Genomic DNA, 21,160 nt, shown 5'->3' with positions numbered 1-21,160 from the left:
GGGCGTGCTCGGCCCTCCATTTCCTGTAGTCCACGATCAGCTCCTTTGTCCTGCTGACGTTGAGGAGGAGGTTGTTGTACTGGCACCACACTGCCAGGTCTCTGACCTCCTCCCTATAGGCTGTCTCACCCCATTGTGTCGTCTGCAAACTTTATTGACATGGCAGTCCACCAGGGCCATCTGGCATTTCAGGCAAATGCCAAATGGGCTGGTCCATTTTTTGCCCAATGGGCCTGTCTAACTTGGGTTTTTGCACAAAATGACAATTATCGGGCTAATAATAGGGGCCTCAAGGAAAAACAAATGTCGGTTTGGGGCCTTGAGGAAAAAAAGGGTCCGGTGTGGGGCCTCAGGGAAAAAATGGGTCTGTGTGTTAGAAATGCCAGGACTGATTTCTGGTTCCAGTCCGCCCCTGTAGTCTGCTGTAGGTCTTTGATCTCAAGCTGTGATACTGTGATTCTGTTCACAGCACTTTCAAAGTCATGCTATTAGTTAGTTGCGAAATTTGGCAAACCATCGCATGTAGACGTACATACTAGATCATTTTGTATTGCTTTATAAGATCCCCGTTTTCTCCCAGAATAAAGGTTTAGATGGAGAGAAAACATAAGAAATGAAAACAACAGTGACATACGTATGTACTTGGGAATAAAAAAAATTGATTTAAATACCAACACTATGCAGTGTACTTGATGCTGTATTGATCATACAGACAGATCAGTGACTTCACTGGAACTCTGAGTCACTTGGTATTGACAGGTCCCAAGACAGATTAGGGCTACAGCGAGTTCAAGTCACAGCTGTAGCTCATGGGAATGAGAGAAAAAGGCCTGACCCTTACAATCAGGGGGTGGGAGTGAATCTGACACTTATAGGCCTTATAGATTAGTCTGGTCCCTGAAGACGTCTAGTGTTGTCCTCTGTGGGTTCCGACTGCAAACGGAGGTACGTTATACTCAGAGGAACGTTCAACCATCATTGAAGAAGAAGAAGAAGAAGAAGAAGAAGAAGAATAGCCACGATGGAGATGCAAAGGTGAGAGAATAAAGATTACAAATAAATGTTATTTATCTTCATTATCATTGTTAATTTGTAATAATAATAATAATAATAATAATAAAAATAATAGGACCGTAAGAGTTTATTTGGTGCAAAAAGGAATATAAATTGAGAGTGCAAATGTGTCATGATGAGGCCCTCAGAGGTCCGTTATAAAATGGCAAGGGTGTTACATCATAGGTTCTGAGGTAAGTCAGCTGCATGGTAGTCAGTTTTAGATTAGGCTAGCCTGCTTAAGGCTATTTCACTCTACATCCAGCAAATAATTGCACTATAAAAACTTTAAAATAATGAAAGTAATTTAGATTCAGACTGGATTTTTAAACACCTCTTAGTGAATGTTTGTTTATATTCCCTTAATAAGTTGCAGAATGCTTTGGAGTCAGTCTTACTTACCTTAGCCCTGTTGGCAGAGCTCTCATTAAGACACATCCCACTGGGCACAAACTGGTTGAATCAGCATTGTTTCAACATAATTTGTCAACGTATTGTGACGTGGAATCAACACGGAAAATACATTGAATCTGAAAAAGGTCATCAACGTAAACTGTTGTTTTGAGAGTGCAATTTCAACCACAGGATTATATGTCATCATGGTAACCGATTTTCAACATAGACAAACCTTGTATAAAATGTTGAATTTGTACCTTTGAAACAACGTCAGATCTTCAACGTTATATCCACTATCAGAAAAAAATACAGTAGGCTGGACAGCACCTCCTACTGGAGAGTTGATCTATCTACAGCTCTCCATTTGGTCTCCCATCCAGGGTTTTAACCAAGCCCTGCTAAGCTTTAAAATGCTTAGCAGGGCTTGGTTGAAATTTATAATTGATATGTTGGATTCACGTCTCCATCTCAACCAAAAATCAAAGTTAAAGAATAGGACTAAATCAAATAAAATCAAACTTTAAATGCACCTTAAATAAAGTTTGATTTGATTTAGTCCTATTCTTTAACTTTGATTTTTGGTTGAGATGGAGATGTGAATCCAACATATCAATTATTAATTAATTTGTAGACAAACTGGAATTAAAGACAGATTAAATCAGTGGCACAAAAGATACATCTCCTTTGTTGATATTTCGTTGCGGTGACAACCAAACACAATTCAATATCACATTAAATAGCCTAAAGTTAAGGCTATCAAAGAAACTAAGGTAACAGTATTTATTCAACCTTAAAATGAGTAACACATCCATGGCCCCATTTTGAGGTTACTGTAACTATAAATGTCTTCTTATGTCATCATAGAAAGCGTGCATATTCAAGATAGCATACAAAGGTCGCAGGTCTGTGGAGATTGCTACAGTATAATAATCTGTGCAGAATGTACTTTTAATGTGATCTCAACTGTAATCCAGGTCATTTGGTTGTGCTATTAGATGAAGCACAGTGATAACACGTTACATTGTTTTATAAATACAAATATCTGACATTGTATTCCCATTCGAACTTTGCTGTGCTTTTAAATGGATGATAGCGAAGTGATAACACATTTAGATGACAACTAAATCCAAAAATCTTACATTGTTTTTCTATTGGAATTTGGTTGTGCTTTTGGATGGTTGAAAGCATAGTGAAAACACAATGGGAATTCAACAAACTTCTGGCTGTCTTTTTGAGTGGGTAAATAAAGGTTGAAACCAAATATTCCCCAAATGTCCACATTGGAATGACGTGGTGTGCGCAGTAGATTGCTTCACATTCCTGTCCATTTCCCACTGCACATTTAGCACCTCTGGCCTGCTTCTGTAACACTGTCAGGTAAGAGAACACACAGAAACATCTCCATTCTGTTAGGGTATATTATGAAAGCTTCACATAGGAAGATAGTCCATGATCATTAGATAGTATGCAACACCACATTGACCAAAGAGAGACCAACCACACTTGTGAGGCTTTGCATTTTTGCAGGGTAATTGGCTAGCTGCATTGACAACGTTTTTTTCCCCATTCTCTTTCTCACCTATTACAAAATGGCCACCTTGAAAATGTCTCCCTCCCAGGATTCCTAACAATAATCTTGATTTTTAATGAGTTCTGTGTTCTTTTATCTAGGATCCGACATTGCTGTGATTAAGCTGCCTGCCCTCTGGGTCACCCTGTCCGATGATGAGGAGGAAGAGTTTGAGGAGGAGAATGGTGTTTATATGGTAAGATCATGTCAAACAGTAAGTTACATAATATGCACATTTGTTATTTTCTTTAAATTACTGAGTGACAATTAGTTGTAGCTGGTCCTGTATGACCTTACATCACCAAACGATGTTCCATCTCGTGACTACACCTCTTTTTTTTAACACTTCTATTATTGGCCACGCTTACCCTTTGACCCCATCCCCATGTAATGTATCAATATGTGACATTAGTGCGAGTCTTTCCATCACGTTTGACAGGCATCACCTGTTGCTTCTACAGTATTGCACAACCCTCTATTTCACACACACACACAGACACACACAGACACACACACACACATGCGCAAACACACACACACACAGGATGTTCTGCATGTTTCCTCTGTGTGTTGCTGTCTTTACGCAGCACAGCGGCGCAGCAGCAGTCGAGGGTCACATGATTCTCACCCACTCTTTTTGACACAATGCATTCTTTAAGTTACACACAACATGCATTCCTTAAGTTACACACAACATGCTTCGTGCAACACAACTCCATGGCATCATCAAACCACATTCACATGTCCAGACTCCAGAGTCATTTTGAAATGTGCGCTGTGCCTCAGATCACAGACTGAAACCTCTAGGTGATTCTCAATACTTTCCTCAAGCATTGTTTGAATTCTAAGATGTGCAATCAACCCACTTATTCAATCGACCCTGAAATTTGATGAAGATAGCACGGAACAAACTCTGTTTTATGTCAAGGTGGGTGGTGGGTGATCTGACATATCTGGCCCACTCTTAAAGGCACAGAGCAGATGGTATAACCAGTTGAAGGGTCAAGGAATGAGAGGTATTGATATGCAAAGAGACAGGCCCTTCAGCCGTGTTGCGTTACAGATTTAGTTTTACAAGAATTCTCGTGATACTCTGAGGGTAGGAAAGATGTGCAAGGAGGTAGAACTTGACCCCTGACCCCTGCGCTGGTGGTCTTTTTATGTCTGCCATTTTATTTATAGTTTTATTGTCCTATACAACATTCCCGATCCAAAAAGTATGCCAACCATGACAGAGATAGGATTGCCACTTCAGCTAGATTTGAAAGAACATTACCTCATGATAAAGTCATTTTTATTGGACAATGTCAGACTTTTCATGTCTGAAAACCTACTTCTGGACTAAAACCTTTTTCAATGGAGATTTTTTATTTAAAGTGCTTTTTAGTCCATGTCGAGTAGGCTTCATCTGAGTCTGGGGAACCAGCCCTGTCATTCTAAATCCCATTACCACTATGCTGTACCTGTTTAAACTGGAAGACAGAGCACAGTCTTTATTGATTTAAAAACAACCAAACCTTAAAAATAATTCATTCAATTCACTACATTTTACAGCTGCTATATTTTTTTACTAGAAACTCTCTTTGTTGATGTCTCCGAGCAAGAGACCTAACAAACTGACTTGCATAAATAGGTTGAATAAAGAACATTCTCTTATTTTTTTCCAGCTCTGGGTTCAGGGGTTTTGTTTCTGTTCGGCTACTTGCTTGTTATTCCACTCATGCGGTGGCTCATGACTTACAACACTTTTACAACTTGACAACATTAAAATATCTTGTTCACTTGTATGTTGTTCTGAAACTGTATCTCAGTCCTTATGTACGTAGATGTCCTGTCACCCGTTTATGTTGATAGCTCACTCCCACCCAGTTTATGTCTTCAGCTACCTTCAGATTAAAATGGTCATGGAGTGTCTTCATGTCCTTTTTTGCTGTAACAAAAAAAGTATGACACTGTTTTAAAAAGTGAATAAAATGAAAGAAAATAAACAAAAACACCAAGTGGAGAGTAAAGGTAGTGAGAAATGCAAAAAAAACATAATAACTTGCCAAATGAGGATGGAGGTAAACAGGAGTGACGTATCTCACGGTCGTTCCAGCGTTAGAGGTAAGTGATGAGGGAGGGATGTGATTGGGTGGAGGTAGCAGACAGGCTGTAAAGCAATGGATGTGATTGGGTGGAGGTAGCAGACAGGCTGTAAAGCAATGGATGTGATTGGATGGAGGTAGCAGACAGGCTGTAAAGCAGTGTTTTCAAGAGGGCCAACTTCCCACAGGAGTAAGATATTGAGCTGACAGCACAAGAGATCATATCCCCCTCACCTGACAATACTGGGCTGAACTGAGAAACTACACCAGCAGGTAGAGAGAGACCCTTGTAGGGACGACTTGAGGCCATGGATCCTGCCACTGCAGAAAATGTAAATATACGGTATTCATATATCCTCATATAGGCTACTGTTGAGTAATCAAACAACTTTGACAATAATGATGTGCAATGTTGGTTGATAATACAATGACACAATTCATCAACCAACATTGCTGTAAAGGTTCTCAACAGTTGCTGTGAGGGTTTTGGTACAAACATGGATTATTTGGTCACTTGGGAATATCTACTGTATACCAACTGTAATCAAATATGGATACTGATCATATCCATGGCACTCCTTGAAAGCATGTTGATCTTTGAGCTTTTGGATGTTTTTATATTTGCCTTTCAGTGTTTGTGGGTGTTATGTTTTTTTTTCTAGCCTGGTGAAATTGAATGGTGAACGCAGCGATCAGGCTGGTTTCACCAGGCTAGTTTTATTTTCATCAGCACGTGTTTAATTAAACTACAAAGTACTGTGCAAATATTTCTCAAGTTCCATTAGTTAATGTGCATTGTATAACAAGCATGAGTTTTTCAAAATGATTTCCACTCTCTGAACATTTATGGAATCAATTGAAACAGTTATCATTATTATTGTAATAGTAATCCAATTGGTTTGTGTTCTATATTTAAAGTTTGCATTGTGAAGTATGGTAGGATTAATGATCACTTGATCAGAGAGTAATTGAGGTGCAACCCACTGCGCTGTAAACACATGTGCAGTTCATGGAATTATATCAACAGGATAGACTATTCAAGTTCCAATCAATGTGAATCAAACAGGCACTTAGATACAAAACAAGAACAGGTGGAGATTCTAAAATGTACCCAATCTCCATGTGGTCCTCTGTAGCTCAGCTGGTAGAGCACGGCGCTTGTAACGCCAAGGTAGTGGGTTCGATCCCCGGGACCACCCATACACAAAAATGTATGCACTCACGACTGTAAGTCGCTTTGGATAAAAGCGTCTGCTAAATGGCATATTATTATTTATCTCACTTCAGTGAAAAAATGATTAGGCCTACTGCACCAAGTTTTAAGAAAGAAAACGGACAGTATCTTTGGTAGCAGGCATCGCAACTATTCCAAAAAGTGATGAAGTGCCGTTTGTCCTTTAGAATGAATGTGATCTGTAAGAGGAATGCAAGCCCATGGCATGGTCTTTCCAGACATCGTCAAAGTCCTAATAAAGTAGTCTCTTCTATGTCAGGGCGAGAGACTAATTATAAATGTAGATGTAATGGTTACATCTTAATGTTCTGTGTCACTGAGACATATTCTTCGTACAATCAAGACATGCCCGAATACTACGCCACCCACATTGCTAAAGATAGCATTTATGGTGCTATTTATCAATTGGACATGGGAATAAGGTAATTGTGACAGGCTGGATTAGTCCGGTGTAACCATTAAAAATGAGCTATGTTTCACTTGTTCATTTTGAGCTCTACAGCTTAGTGTGTGCTCGTTAAAAACCGACAGCTGTCAAACACGTAGCACATCCATGTGACTCAGTAGAAAGATGTACAAATTACCTCGACTAACCTGTACCCCCGCACATTGACTCGGTACCGGTACCCCCTGTATATAGCCTCGTTATTGTTATTTTATTGTGTTACTTATTTATTTGTTTTTACTTTAGTTTATTTAGTCCATATTTTCTTAAAACTGCATTGTTGGTTAAGGGCTTGTAAGTAAGAATTTCACGGTAAGGTCTACACCTGTTGTATTCGGTGCATGTGACAAAAACAATTTGATTTGATTTGATTTATCACCGGCTCCATTAAAAATAGTTTCAGGGCATGAGTCTGCTGAGGGGAGAACGGCTCATAATAATGGCCGGAACGGAGCTAATGGAATGGCATCAAACACCTGGAAATCATGTGTTTGATGTATTTGATACCATTCCACCTATTCCGCTTTAGTCATTACCACGAGCACGTTCTCCCCAATTAAAGATGCCACTAACCTCCTGTGAGTTTCATGTAGTAATATTTTTATTGACCAGGGTAAGTAATGCAATGGGACAAAAACCCAATCAGATAAAAATGGCACACCAAATGCAGTCAGTCAGTCTGTCAGTCAGTAGCCCCAATGAGAAATATCAGCCTGTACATAATATATCAAGCGGTAGTAGAACACATAACACAAGTCATTGATATGTATAAACAGACGTTTGGATGCTGTAAGCCTACTAAGTCATCCCTTCCTGTCCTGTCTGTGTCGTAGCTGAGGTAGGTAGTTACAGTATGTTCTATGTGGCTACAGGGCCCGGGGCCAGCTGTTGGTGGGAACTGTAAGAGGGGGGAGTGGAGGGCCATTACATGACTGGAGCCTTTGGTCACCGTGCATGGCGGCATGAAGTCATAGAGTTGGTGCCGCAACTCAGGTTACACCTCCATTCCTGGAACTGACTGACAGAGACGATGGCAGCCAAAGGCATCCGACTCACTCCCATGGCTTTCTCAACTCACCCATTCCTTCTCCCAAACGTGCCGGCCAGGCCGTGACAGGAAACCTTGCCCTGTGGCGGAGCCAGGCAGGACACCCGGGTTAGAACATGATCTCATTACTTGCCGGCTTCAAACACATATAAGACGTTGAACTGAGTCCTGCAACCGTAGAACACAGACAGTTGACACTGACCATTGACTGGGGATTTGAGCTGCCACGTATACTTGACAAAAATGATGATGGGTATTCAAAGAGTACAAGAGCTGGTGGGTCTTTATGTATTTTTCAAATCAAATCAAATTGTATTGGTCACATACATATATTTAGCAGATGTTATTCCGGGTGTAGCGAAATATTTGTGTTCCTTGCTCCAACAGTGCATTAGAATCTAACAATTCATCTAACATTTTGTTCCAGTGGATTTTTATAGTGATCCACAGAATGTGCACAGTAGCGAAGAATTTAGGGTTAGAGTCTGCAATTAGGATTTCGGATGTTGGACTGTGTTCATGACCTGAGCTGCAACCTCAACAACTCTGAGATGAATATGAATTTCTACAGCAAAAGAAAAAGCCTTCTTACGCCTGTTATTGGGTGTATTCTACTCACTCCTTCTATCACAGATGCCAATGGGCATGGGGTCACAGGACACAGGACTGTCTCAGTTGCTCACATATTCCTAATACAAATGTTTTTCAAGGTTACCGCCAAGATATGCGAGGGCAACGAGCCGGGAGACGTGGAGTATTCAGAGGGAGAATACAAGACATCAGTCAACCAGCAGAAACAAGATGACCTGCGATCTCACAAGGACAGCATGGCTAACATGAATGTCCCCCTGAATTTAAATGTAAGTCCAATACTATCATAGCGTCCTTAGTACAATGCCAGCGACCTTGTTAAAAGGTTAAGCCCTAATGAGGTACAGTTGAAGTCGGAAGTTTACATACACCTTAACCAAATACATTTCAACTCAGTTTTTCACAATTCCTGACATTTAATCCTAGTAAAAATGCCCTGTCTTAGGTCAGTTAGGATCACCACTTTATTTTAAGAATGTGAAATGTCAGAATAATTGTAGAGAGAATGATTTATTTCAGCTTTTATTTCTTTCATCACATTCCCAGTGGGTCAGAAGTTTACATACACTCAATTAGTATTTGGTAGCATTGCCTTTAAATTGTTTAACTTGGGTCAAACGTTTCGGGTAGCCTTCCACAAGCTTCCCACAATAAGTTGGGTGAATTTTGGCCCATTCCTCCTGACAGAGCTGGTGTAACTGAGTCTGGTTTGTAGGCCTCCTTGCTCGCACACACTTTTTTTCAGTTCTGCCCACAAATGTTCTATAGGATTGAGGTCAGGGCTTTGTGATGGCCACTCCAATACCTTGACTTTGTTGTCCTTAAACAATTTTGCCACAACTTTGGAAGTATGCTTGGGGTCATTGTCCATTTGGAAGACCCATTTGCGACCAAGCTTTAACTTCCTGACTGATGTCTTGAGATGTTGCTTCAGTATATCCACATCATTTTCCTTCTTCATGATGTCATCTATTTTGTGAAGTGCACCAGTCCCTCCTGCAGCAAAGCACCCCCACAGCATAATGCTGCCACCCCCGTGCTTCACGGTTGGGATGGTGTTCTTCGGCTTGCAAGCGTTCCCCTTTTTCCTCCAAACATAACGATGGTCATTATGGCCAAATAGTTATATTTTTGTTTCATCAGACCAGAGGACATTTCTCCAAAAAGTATGATCTTTGTCCCCATGTGCAGTTGCAAACCGTAGTCTGGCTTTTTTATGGCGGTTTTGGAGCAGTGGCTTCTTCCTTGCTGAGCGGCCTTTCAGGTTATATCGATATAGGACTCGTTTTACTGTGGATATAGATACTTTTGTACCTGTTTCCTCCAGCATCTTCACAAAGTCCTTTGCTGTTGTTCTGGGATTGATTTGCACTTTTCGCACCAAAGTACGTTCATCTCTAGGAGACAGAACGCGTCTCCTTCCTGAGCGGTATGATGGCTGCGTGGTCCCATAGTGTTTATACTTGCATACTATTGTTTGTACAGATGAACGTGGTACCTTCAGGCGTTTGGAAATTGCTCCCAAGGATGAACCATACTTGTGGAGGTCTACAATTCTTTTTCTGAGGTCTTGGCTGATTTCTTTTGATTTTCCCATGATGTCAAGCAAGAGTCACTGAGTTTGAAGGTAGGCCTTGAAATACATCCACAGGTACACCTCCAATTGACTCAAATGATGTCAATTAGCCTATCAGAAGCTTCTAAAGTCATTACATAAATGTTCTGGAATTTTCCAAGCTGTTTAAAGGCACAGTCAACTTAGTGTATGTAAACTTCTGACCCACTGGAATTGTGATACAGTGAATTATAAGTGAAATAATCTGTCTGTAAACAATTGTTGGAAAAATTACTTGTGTCATGCACAAAGTAAATGTCCTAACCGACTTGCCAAAACTATAGTTTGTTAACAAGAAATGTGTGGAGTGGTTGAAAAACTAGTTTTAATGACTCCAACCTAAGTGTATGTAAACTTCCGACTTCAACTTTATGTTTATGTGTTGAATTGACAAACAAAAGGTTTTCGGTTTGAATCTTGGCTATTTGCTACAGTAGCTATAACACATAAAGTGTAATCATAAAGATCATGGTACCAAGTATTACATCCTCAATTGGGAAGCAGCTTTATAGGAGTGCAAGATGTATAACATTAATTTTTTTATTTAATCTTTATTAAACTAGGCAAGTCAGTTAAGAACAAATTCTTATTTACAATGACGGCTTCTCTCTACTTGAAATGTTTGGTTCTGCAGGTAGACAAATCTGGACATCTGAGGTTAGAGACAATTGATGACCTCCAGAATATTCTGCAACTGAGGAAGTCGAGAAAGAGAGCGAGAACAGTACAAGTTTGCAAGCCACCACCCCCACCAGAGACTGTGGTAAGATAGGCCTAGTAGCTGACTAGGATGATAAATAATCTAATTTGAGATTTAAGGGTAGAGGCAACTTACAATAAGATTTGACCCTTTATAAGAAGACTGATAACTACTAAGTAACTGCTACGTTCAGTGGTGGACTGGGACCAAAAATTGGCCCTGGCATTTCTAACACACTGGCCCATTTTTTGCCTTGAGGCCCCAACACCGACCAATCTTTTCCTTGAGGCACCCATTATTAGCGAAATAATGATAATTATGCACAAAAAAAATAACAAGTTAGACAGGCCCACTGGGCTAAAAATGGACTATCCCATCTGGCATTTGCCAGAAATGCCAGATGGCCAGTCTGCCCCTGGCTACGTACAGCTGAATCACCATCTCTCTTTACAGCCTTACTATGTGAATGAGGAGGATTTCTTCAAGGCCTGCGAGAAGAACAAACTGCCATTGATCGAGAGGTATCTGGAAAAATCGGGAGATATCAACGCTTGTGACAATGTACGTTTTTAGACAACACCGACCAAGCTGAAGTATGCCAATGCACCTCAGCTAAGCTGTGTCATCGTGTATAGTGTGTTGTAATGCAATGTCCTCCTTCCTATCCCTTTACAGTTCAGACGCACAGGCCTGCACAGAGCTTGCACACAGGGACACGTGGATGTTGTGAAGAGGCTACTGGAGGCTGGAGCTTCAATTGAGTACAAAGACAAGGTACTTTAAGCTCAAAATAACTGCAGGTCCACGGGAGGCAAGCTCTTGGCAATATATTGCACAGTCTTTGATCCTTTACTGTAAAGTCAGTTGGTGTTGATGAGAGAAAGGAACAGAGAAAAACAAGGTGGATTCTTTAAATGTATAATCCCATTGTTTGCCTTCATTTAGCTGGATGCCACTGCTGTCCACTCTGCCTGCCGAGGAGGAAGCGTGTCTGTGTTAGAACTGCTGCTCAACCAAGATGGCAGCTTCTCTGCCAGGGATAAGGTAAGACTACAGAACACAAAGCTAGCATGCCACTGTGGGTCAGAACACACACAAATATGACAAAATGCATCAGGGCCAATATAATCTCTCATGACAAACCCTGGATCTGAGATTAGGTTCAATGTGATTTATCCTTACAGATCTTAATTTGAGCCAGTTTGCTACCACAGGAAAATAATGTGGATTATAATTAATTGACATTTTTGTAGGGGTTGATACATTTTTCGTAAGAGAAAATCAAGTCTGAAATGTAAAAATGGAAATTACAAACTTCAGAAGCCTTTAAACCTCAAACACACTACAAACTGGGTGATCAAATGAAGATCCTACATCTATAAATGTTTCTTTGTTCGTCCATTAGCTGCGCAGCACTCCCCTTCATGTTGCAGTGAGAACCGGTCACTACGAATGTGCTGAACACCTCATCCACTGTGGAGCGGACGTCAATGCCAAAGATAGGGTGCGCTATTCTCATTCAGTGTAGGAATTAATTTGCTCCGATATACACTACCAGTCAAAAGTTTGGACACACCTACTCAAGGGTTTTTCTTTATTTTTTTATACAATATTTTACATTGTAGAATAATAGTGAAGACATCAAAACTATGAAATAACACATATGAAATCATGTAGTAACCAAAGAGGTGTTAAACAAATCAAAATATATTTTATATTTGAGATTCTTCGAAGTAGCCACCCTTTGCCTTGATGACAGCTTTGCACACTCTTGGCATTCTCTCAACCAGCTTCATGAGGTAGTCACCTGGATTGCATTTCAATTAACAGGTGTGCCATCTTAAAAGTTAATGTGTGGAATTTGTTTCCTTTTTAATGCGTTTGAGCCAATCAGTTGTGTTGTGACAAGGTAAGGGAAGATAGCCCTATTTGGTAAAAGACCAAAGTCCATATTATGGCAAGAACAGCTCAAATAAGCAAAGAGAAACGACAGTCCATCATTACTTTAAGACATGAAGGTCAGTCAATACGGAAAATGTCAAGAACTTTGAAAGTTTCTTCAAGTGCAGTTGCAAAAATCATCAAGCGCTATGATGAAACTGGCTCTCATGAGGACCGCCACAGGAATGGAAGACCCAGAGTTAACTCTGCTGTAGAGGATAAATTCATTAGAGTTACCAGACCAAATAAATGCTTCACGGAGTTCAATTAACAGACACATCTCAACATCAGTTGTTCAGAGGGGACTGTGTGAATCAGGCCTTCATGGTTGAATTGCTACAAAGAAACCACTACAAAGGACACCTATAAGAAGAAGAGACCAGCTTGGGCCTAGAAACATGAGCAATGGACATTAGACCGGTGGAAATGTGTCCTATAGTCTGGAGTCCAAATTCAAGATTTTTGGTTCAAACCGCCATGTCTTTGTGAGACACGGTGTGGGTGAATGGATGATCTCCACATGTGTAGTTCCCGTGTTATTCCACGTGTTATTTCATAGTTTTGATTTTTTTACATTTTTAGTCATTTAGCAGACGCTCTTATCCAGAGCGACTTACATGAGCAATTAGGGTTAAGTGCCTTGCTCAAGGGCACAGACAGATTTTTCACCTAGTCGGCTCGGGGATTAGAACCAGCGACCTTTCGGTTACTGGCACAACGCTCTTAACCACTAAGCTACCTGCCGCCCCAATGATGTCTTCACTATTATTCTACAATGTAAAACATTTAAAAATAAAGAAAAACCCTTGAATGAGTAGGTGTGTCCAAACTTTTGACTGGTACTGTATATGCCTTAGAATCTAATCAGAGTTATAAACCGGGTGGTTCGAGCCCTGAATGCTGATTGGCTGACAGCCGTGGTATACCACGGGTATGACAAAATATGTATTTTTACTGCTCTAATTACGTTGGTAACCAGTTTATAATAGCAATAAGGCACCTCGGGGGTTTGTGATATATGGCCATATACCACGGCTAAGGGCTGTATCCAGGCACTCCGCGTTGCATCGTGCTTAAGAACAGCCCTTAGCCGTGGTATATTGGCCATATACCACACTTCCTCGGGCCTTATTGCTTATCTAAGTATGAAACACCAATGTAATGGGTCTTTTAACTATGTTTTGTTTATTTATTTTTACACAGGAAGGAGATACTCCCATGCACGATGCAGTGAGACTGAACAGATTCAAAATCATCCAACTACTCCTGCTTCATGGAGCCAATCCAAAACTCAAGAATTGTGTAAGCACTACTAACATTGCCAGCAAACTTGTAACCTCAATCTATAATGTAGTATAGAATGTGGTATTTTGTTTGAAAAATACGATTGAAAAAAAATAACACCTTTGCTCGTAAGGCTTACATGTATTCAGAGAATCAAACTAGTGATAGCAAAAGGTGACAGGATTTATCCATAAACACAGTGCCATCTTGTGGTAATGAGTAAGATTTAATCTGAGATCAGAAGAAATAAACCCAATATCAAATCACAGGAAAACATCAGTCAAAAGTTATTGCTATAACATACCACTAACTACTATTGAGATAAATCCATCTTTGTTTTCCTCCAAAACAGGTGGGAAAGTCACCATTGGATAGCACTCTGGAGTGGCAGAGTGGGGCTAAATCCATTCTCAGCAACTTCAAGGATGATGCAAAAACTCCAGTCAAGTCAAGTAAAGTCCAGTTCAGTTAAATTGCATTTTATACAGGTCTCAACGCACTCAGAATGAGTAGATAACAGCGAAAAATAACCCAGTTCCTTTGTGGAGAGCGGTTGTCAAAGTGATTATCTGTTGATTAAAGATATACAGCCTCCAAGGTTTCATCAGAGGGGAAGAGGCGAAGGGAGAGGATTTACTCAGCCCAAAATCTGTCCACGTGAGATAAGCCCTTTCCATTTTTAGAGCGGTCACGCGACTATCTTGTCAATATAATAGATACTCTTTGGTTTAATTTAGGCTAGGCTGACTTCTAAGACCGGAGTCAATTCTTGTGAACTAGCAGAGGTTTGGGCTGGAACTTTGAGATAACTGCATTTGCTCCCAGGGATGTTTGTTTCTTTAGATGCAGCTTATTGGAAGTCTGAAATGCTCAAGGTTGACAAATGAACTATAGGGGGAAAGAGAAAGTTCAACGTTTGGAAAATGTAGATGTGACTTGCCTTATGACATCAGCATGACTATAGCATGCATTCAGTTCTAGAAAGAAATTACTTTGAATCGATACATTCTTAATTTCTCTTTAATATAAAAGAAAAAGTCACAAAACAATACTGTTCCTCAGACAGCAAGCCTGTGGCTTCAAACTGGTCAGTGAGAATACAGGATTTGAAAACGCTTGTGTGGTGTTAATGCACTTCCTGATGTAATTGCAATATTTCTACTACCTGTACATTTTGCTTGTTATTTTACATTAACTTACGAAATAAACAGCATTGCCTTTGCTATCCGAATTTGTTTGCTTCATCTAAAAGGATCAAGCGTCATCATAGTTGCTAATCCATGACAAACTATATAACCACTGACCATTATAAAACAGTCACATTAACACAAATAAGGATATTCATAAAAGGGCATTTACATAAACACATTCTCTATTCATCCAAAAGTATTTTACTTTCTACTATGCCGTCTCAATCTTAGCCCTCGGATGCTGGAACATCCTCCCGTCTCTCAGTCAACGGCTGGTCTTTCTTCCTAGTGTGTACAATACCCAAGGCAGTCTTGTTTCTGTAATGACAACACAGTCAATTCCTTGGTTCTCTTGTGCCACAAATACTGCTTTGAGACTGATAGATAAGTAAAAAAATATAGTTAAATGACAGTGTTACATTATAAATCACAAAATTAACATTCCATAGATGGGCTACTCACTGTCCCGTTTAACCAAGCGAAGACACCATTTGTCTATTCAATTAATCGACCAATGTGTATAAACAGCAGCTTATTCACCTCGATGTAAGCGGACAGCTCGACGGTTGGTGGAGATCGCAGCTCTGCAGTCTCCATGAGACTGAAGGAATTTGCAATGGTGTATCTTCTCATGGTGGAGTCACGGATTGCAGGTGTGTAACTTATCTCAAAGAACACACCTCTTTCAATTGCCTGACACAAGCACAAGTTACATCACTTTTACTATATATATAGTGGGGGAAAAAAGTATTTAGTCAGCCACCAATTGTGCAAGTTCTCCCACTTAAAAAGATGAGAGAGGCATGTAATTTTCATCATAGGTACCACGTCAACTATGACAGACAAAATGAGAAAAAAAATCCAGAAAATCACATTGTAGGATTTTTAATGAATTTATTTGCAAATTATGGTGGAAAATAAGTATTTGGTCAATAACAAAAGTTTCTCAATACTTTGTTATATACCCTTTGTTGGCAATGACACAGGTCAAACGTTTTCTGTAAGTCTTCACGAGGTTTTCACACACTGTTGCTGGTATTTTGGCCCATTCCTCCATGCAGATCTCCTCTAGAGCAGTGATGTTTTGGGGCTGTCGCTGGGCAACACAGACTTTCAACTCCCTCCAAAGATTTTCTATGGGGTTGAGATCTGGAGACTGGCTAGGCCACTCCAGGACCTTGAAATGCTTCTTACAAAGCCACTCCTTCGTTTCCCGGGCGGTGTGTTTGGGATCATTGTCATGCTGAAAGACCCAGCCACGTTTCATCTTCAGTGCCCTTGCTGATGGAAGGAGGTTTTCACTCAAAATCTCACGATACATGGCCCCATTCATTCTTTCCTTTACACGGATCAGTCGTCCTGGTCCCTTTGCAGAAAAACAGCCCCAAAGCATGATGTTTCCACCCCCATGCTTCACACTAGGTATGGTGTTCTTTGGATGCAACTCAGCATTCTTTGTCCTCCAAACACGACGAGTTGAGTTTTTACCAAAAAGTTCTATTTTGGTTTCATCTGACCATATGACATTCTCCCAATCCTCTTCTGGATCATCCAAATGCACTCTAGCAAACTTCAGACGGGCCTGGACATGTACTGGCTTAAGCAGGGGGACACGTCTCGCACTGCAGGATTTGAGTCCCTGGCGGCGTAGTGTGTTACTTCTGGTAGGCTTTGATACTTTGGTCCCAGCTCTCTGCAGGTCATTCACTAGGTCCCCCCGTGTGGTTCTGGGATTTTTGCTCACCGTTCTTGTGATCATTTTGACCCCACTGGGGGTGAGATCCAGATCGAGGGAGATTATCAGTGGTCTTGTATGTCTTCCATTTCCTAATAATTGCTCCCACAGTTCATTTCTTCAAACCAAGCTGCTTACCTATTGCAGATTCAGTCTTCCCAGCCTGGTGCAGGTCTACAATTTTGTTTCTGGTGTCCTTTGACAGCTCTTTGGTCTTGGCCATAGTGGAGTTTGGAGTGTGACTGTTTGAGGTTGTGGACAGGTGTCTTTTATACTGATAACAAGTTCAAACAGGTGCCATTAATACAGGTAACGAGTGGAGGACAGAGAAGCCTCTTAAAGAAGAAGTTACAGGTCTGTGAGAGCCAGAAATCTTGCTTGTTTGTAGGTGACCAAATACTTATTTTCCACCATAATCTGCAAATAAATTCATAAAAAATCCTACAATGTGATTTTCTGGATTTTTTTTTCTCAATTTGTCTGTCATAGTTGACGTGTACCTATGATGAAAATTACAGGCCTCTCTCATCTTTTTAAGTGGGAGAACTTGCACAATTGGTGGCTGACTAAATACTTTTTTTCCCCACTGTATATATATATATATATATATATATACACACACAATGCTATGAAAAAGTATTTGCCCCCTTTCTAATTTTCTCTACTTTTGCATATTTGTGATACTGAATGTTATCAAATCTTCAACCAAAACCTAATATTAGATAAAGGGAACATAAGTGAACAAATAACACAACAATTACATATTTATTTAATAAACAAAGTTATGCAACTCCCAATTCCCCTGTGTGAAAAAGTAATTGCCCCCTTACACTCAATAACTGGGTTGTGCCACCTTTAGCTGCAATGACTCCAACCAAATGCCTCCTGTAGTTGTTGATCAGTCTCTCACGTCGCTATGGAGGAATTTTGGCCCACTCTTCCATGCAGAACTGCTTTAACTCAGTGACGTGTGGGTTTTCAAGCATGAACTGCTCGTTTCAAGTCCTGCCACAACATTTCAATTGTGATTAGGTCTGGACTTTGACTAGGCCATTCAAAAACTTCCAATTTGTTGCTTTTTAGCCATTTTCATGTAGACTTGATTGTGTGTTTTGGATCATTGTCTTGCTGCATGACCCAGCTGCGCTTCAGCTTCAGCTCACAGACGGATGGTATGACATTCTCCTGTAGAATTCTCTGATACAGAGCAGAATTCATGGTTTCTTCTATTAAGGCAAGTCGTCCAGGTCCTGAGGCAGCAAAGCATCCCCAAACCATCACCACCATGCTTGACCTTTGGTATGATGTTCTTACTGTGGAATGCAGCATTTGGTTTACGCCAGGCATAATGGGACCCATCTCTTCCAAAAAGTTGACTCAAGTTTGCCAAAAAGCACATGGATGATCATCAAGACTCTTGGAAGAACGTTCTATGGACAGAGGATTCAAAAGTATAACTTTTTGGACGACATGGTTCCAGTAATGCCTGGCGAAAGGTGAATTCCTCTCCCAGTCTCTGGTTTAAAGCAGAGTGAAGCAGGTTTTCCTCTAGGATTTTGCCTGCTTAGCGCCACCCAGTTTATTTTCATCCTGAAAAACTCCCCAATAGATGTCAAGCATACCCATACCATGATGCAGCCACCACCATGCTTGAAAATAAGGAGGCAGTTACTCAGTGATGTGTTGGATTTGCCCCAAACATAAGGCTTTGCATTCAGGCCAAAAAGTGTATTCCTTTGCTGTTTTTTTTGCAGTATTACTTTAGGGCCCTTCTTTATGAGGCTTTCGAAAAGCTCCCTGGTCTTTGTAGCTTGAAATTCAACACTTGACTGAAGGATATTGTTGGAGATTGTTGACAAAAAAAATGAAACCCGTGAATACTTTTGCGAGGCACTGTATACATACTTACCCCATTTACTGGAGCTCTTTTGAAAAAGAAGGGTTATTTTTCTGTCACTGCCACACAGATGATATCAACATCAAATGTCATGCAAGCTGCCTATTGAAACAAGTAGAAGACCTAAATGAGCAGAAGGTCATCCTAACATACATAGTCAGTAGTGGATGATGCTGAACAAATGTACCTACATGAAACAACTTCTCTGTTTTAGGATAGACAGCCACTAAGTCATAGGCTTTGCACTCTGCAGTTGGTCTCTGGGAAGGGACAGATGTTATTTGAAAAATCAACAATATGAAAACTGTCAGCAAATGTTCAAACGGCTACTGCACACGGAGTGTACTAAACATTAGGAACACCAGCTCTTTCCATGACAGACTGACCAGGTGAAAGCTATGATCCCTTTTTGATGTCACCTGTTCAATCCACTTCAATCAGTGTAGATGAAGGGAAGGAGACAGGTTAAAGAAGGATTTTTAAGCCTTGACACAATTGAGACATGGATTGTGTATGTGTGCCATTCAGAGGGTGAATGGGCAAGACAAAATATTTAAGTGCCTTTGAACAGGGTATGGTAGTAGGTGCCAGGCACACCGGTGTCAAGAATTGCAATGCTTCTGGGTTTTTCACACTCAACTGTTTCCCGTGTGTATCAATAATGGTCCACCACCCAAATCCAGACAATTTGACACAACAGTGGGAAACATTGGAGTCAACATTGGCCAGCATCTCTGTGTAACGCTTTCCATGGTCCGACGAATTGAGGCTGTTCTATGGGCAAAAGGGGTAAACTCAATATTAAAGGTGTTCCTAATGTTTTGTACATTGGACACAAAGTGTGATGGTCTGAGGCCACAACTGTCAGTCGGTTTAAAACCTTGATTGTTCTGGATTTACCCTGTGCAAAAGAAAGCGGACATATATAGGATAGCTAGCATTATGAAAAGGTATTTCATTATATATGTCAACATTACTATTACGTCACACTACCTGCACTTTGGGAAATGTATCAAACAGCTCTGAGACACATTTTGGTTTGCCAATTCCCTGTAAACATAAGCAAACAAATGTTAACAAAGGTGAGGACAGCTCTCTTGACTTGGTGAGTTATAAACAGGGAACACCGAGCAGCCTACCTGTTTCTTTTGCTGCAAATCAACCACATAATTGATGGCAACTGTGGAGCATCCAACTGAAACATGAAAACATTACAGTACTTGATTAGCAAATCAATCAAGACATCTTTCAGCTAGTTCTGGTCCATAGTGCGACGACATATTGCGCGTTGCCTCAAGCGATGAACTAACGCGTAGACGTTAGCTAAAACGATTCAGCGAATCTGAAGTTAGTGTTAGCTTAACAGTTTTGCAAATGTGAAAAAGATCAAACAGTTACGGTGCGCTGCTGTTGCAATTACACTCTGAAGTCGTTTATTATCGGTTGTGTAGCTAATAGGCCTATCAACCACCATGGACTCTTCAGGAGCACCATTCAAACCCTCAACCCTTTTAACCGCTGCTGCATAGTGTTGGTGAAACCATACAGGAGAGGAAGTACAAAACCAACGACGCTAGACGGAGAGGAATATGTTTAAGCAAAAGGCAGTTTATTAAACACAGAGATAGCTGGTATCTGCTCAAGCTACATGCATGGACCCATTCAGTTGCCTCTTATGGAGACAGTTGAAAAGGGATCCAAAACAGAGTTTTCAGCATTACTTTATACAATGCAACATAAAGAAAGGGTCTTTCTTCTAGTCCCTTGATTGGTTCCCGAGGCGTAGGAGGCGGGTCTGCTCTGTCCAGAGCAGAAGCCCCATTGGTGCACGGCAGAGTCCTCTGCCCTTGGCACCCGACCAGTAGAAAGAAGTGCAGTTGTGTGTGTGTGCGTATGCATTTTTGTGTGTGTGCGTCCTCAGAGCAAGAACTCGTGAGGCATGAAAATGAGTGTGCGTATGCATGGAGATGTGTGTGTGAATGTGTATGTCTCATGGGAAAGACTCGTGGGGAGCAACCAGATTGTGGCCTGTGGCGTGGGTGTTGTCCTTGACAAGATATTGGTCCTCTGTCCATTGTTCTTGCATAGGAACAGCATTGATTGAAAACAAGCTCCTAACATTAAAATGGGTCATGCACAAGATTTTAGTCAGACCAAGCTATAACATTTTATATTTACTACGACAATAGGAAATGCTTTGTACAACCCTAACTTTGGCCACCTAATTTTCTTTCACCCTTGTCGGGCATTCAAAATACGTGGCTTCATTGTTCCCACCACAATTGCAACATTTCACTTTTTCATCACTTTTATAAACACATTAAATTATATTTTCCACAACTTGGACATCTCGGTTTCTCCCTTCTGCAAACCC

The 21,160-nt window shown here is 40.7% G+C and overlaps 1 protein-coding gene and 1 pseudogene across 3 annotated transcripts; one reads left to right on the top strand and one right to left on the bottom strand.

Moving 5' to 3' along the window:
- The first annotated feature begins 927 nt into the window (after positions 1-927).
- On the top strand, positions 928-15,160 carry LOC121582063 (ankyrin repeat domain-containing protein 1-like). Of its 3 annotated transcripts, XM_041897609.2 has the most exons (10): positions 928-1,035; positions 3,121-3,215; positions 8,544-8,693; positions 10,674-10,802; positions 11,193-11,300; positions 11,415-11,513; positions 11,685-11,783; positions 12,145-12,243; positions 13,884-13,982; positions 14,317-15,159. In XM_041897609.2, exons 2-10 carry the CDS (start codon positions 3,213-3,215, stop codon positions 14,434-14,436), a joined length of 906 nt encoding a protein of 301 aa, XP_041753543.1. In that variant the 5' UTR covers positions 928-1,035; positions 3,121-3,212; the 3' UTR covers positions 14,437-15,159. The 3 variants fall into 3 exon arrangements, with proteins under 3 accessions (XP_041753543.1, XP_041753534.1, XP_041753524.2); XM_041897600.2 differs by lacking the exons at positions 928-1,035; positions 3,121-3,215 and adding an exon at positions 5,269-5,438 and having other exon boundaries at positions 14,317-15,158; XM_041897590.2 differs by lacking the exons at positions 928-1,035; positions 3,121-3,215 and adding an exon at positions 7,886-8,109 and having other exon boundaries at positions 14,317-15,160.
- Positions 15,161-15,392: 232 nt separating this feature from the next.
- LOC121581502 lies at positions 15,393-20,260 on the bottom strand (annotated as a pseudogene).
- Positions 20,261-21,160: the final 900 nt, after the last annotated feature.

The sequence above is a fragment of the Coregonus clupeaformis genome, chromosome 1 (assembly GCF_020615455.1).
Source record: "Coregonus clupeaformis isolate EN_2021a chromosome 1, ASM2061545v1, whole genome shotgun sequence".
NCBI classification, from domain to species: domain Eukaryota; kingdom Metazoa; phylum Chordata; class Actinopteri; order Salmoniformes; family Salmonidae; genus Coregonus; species Coregonus clupeaformis.
This window is presented reverse-complemented; position numbering and strand designations above follow the sequence as displayed.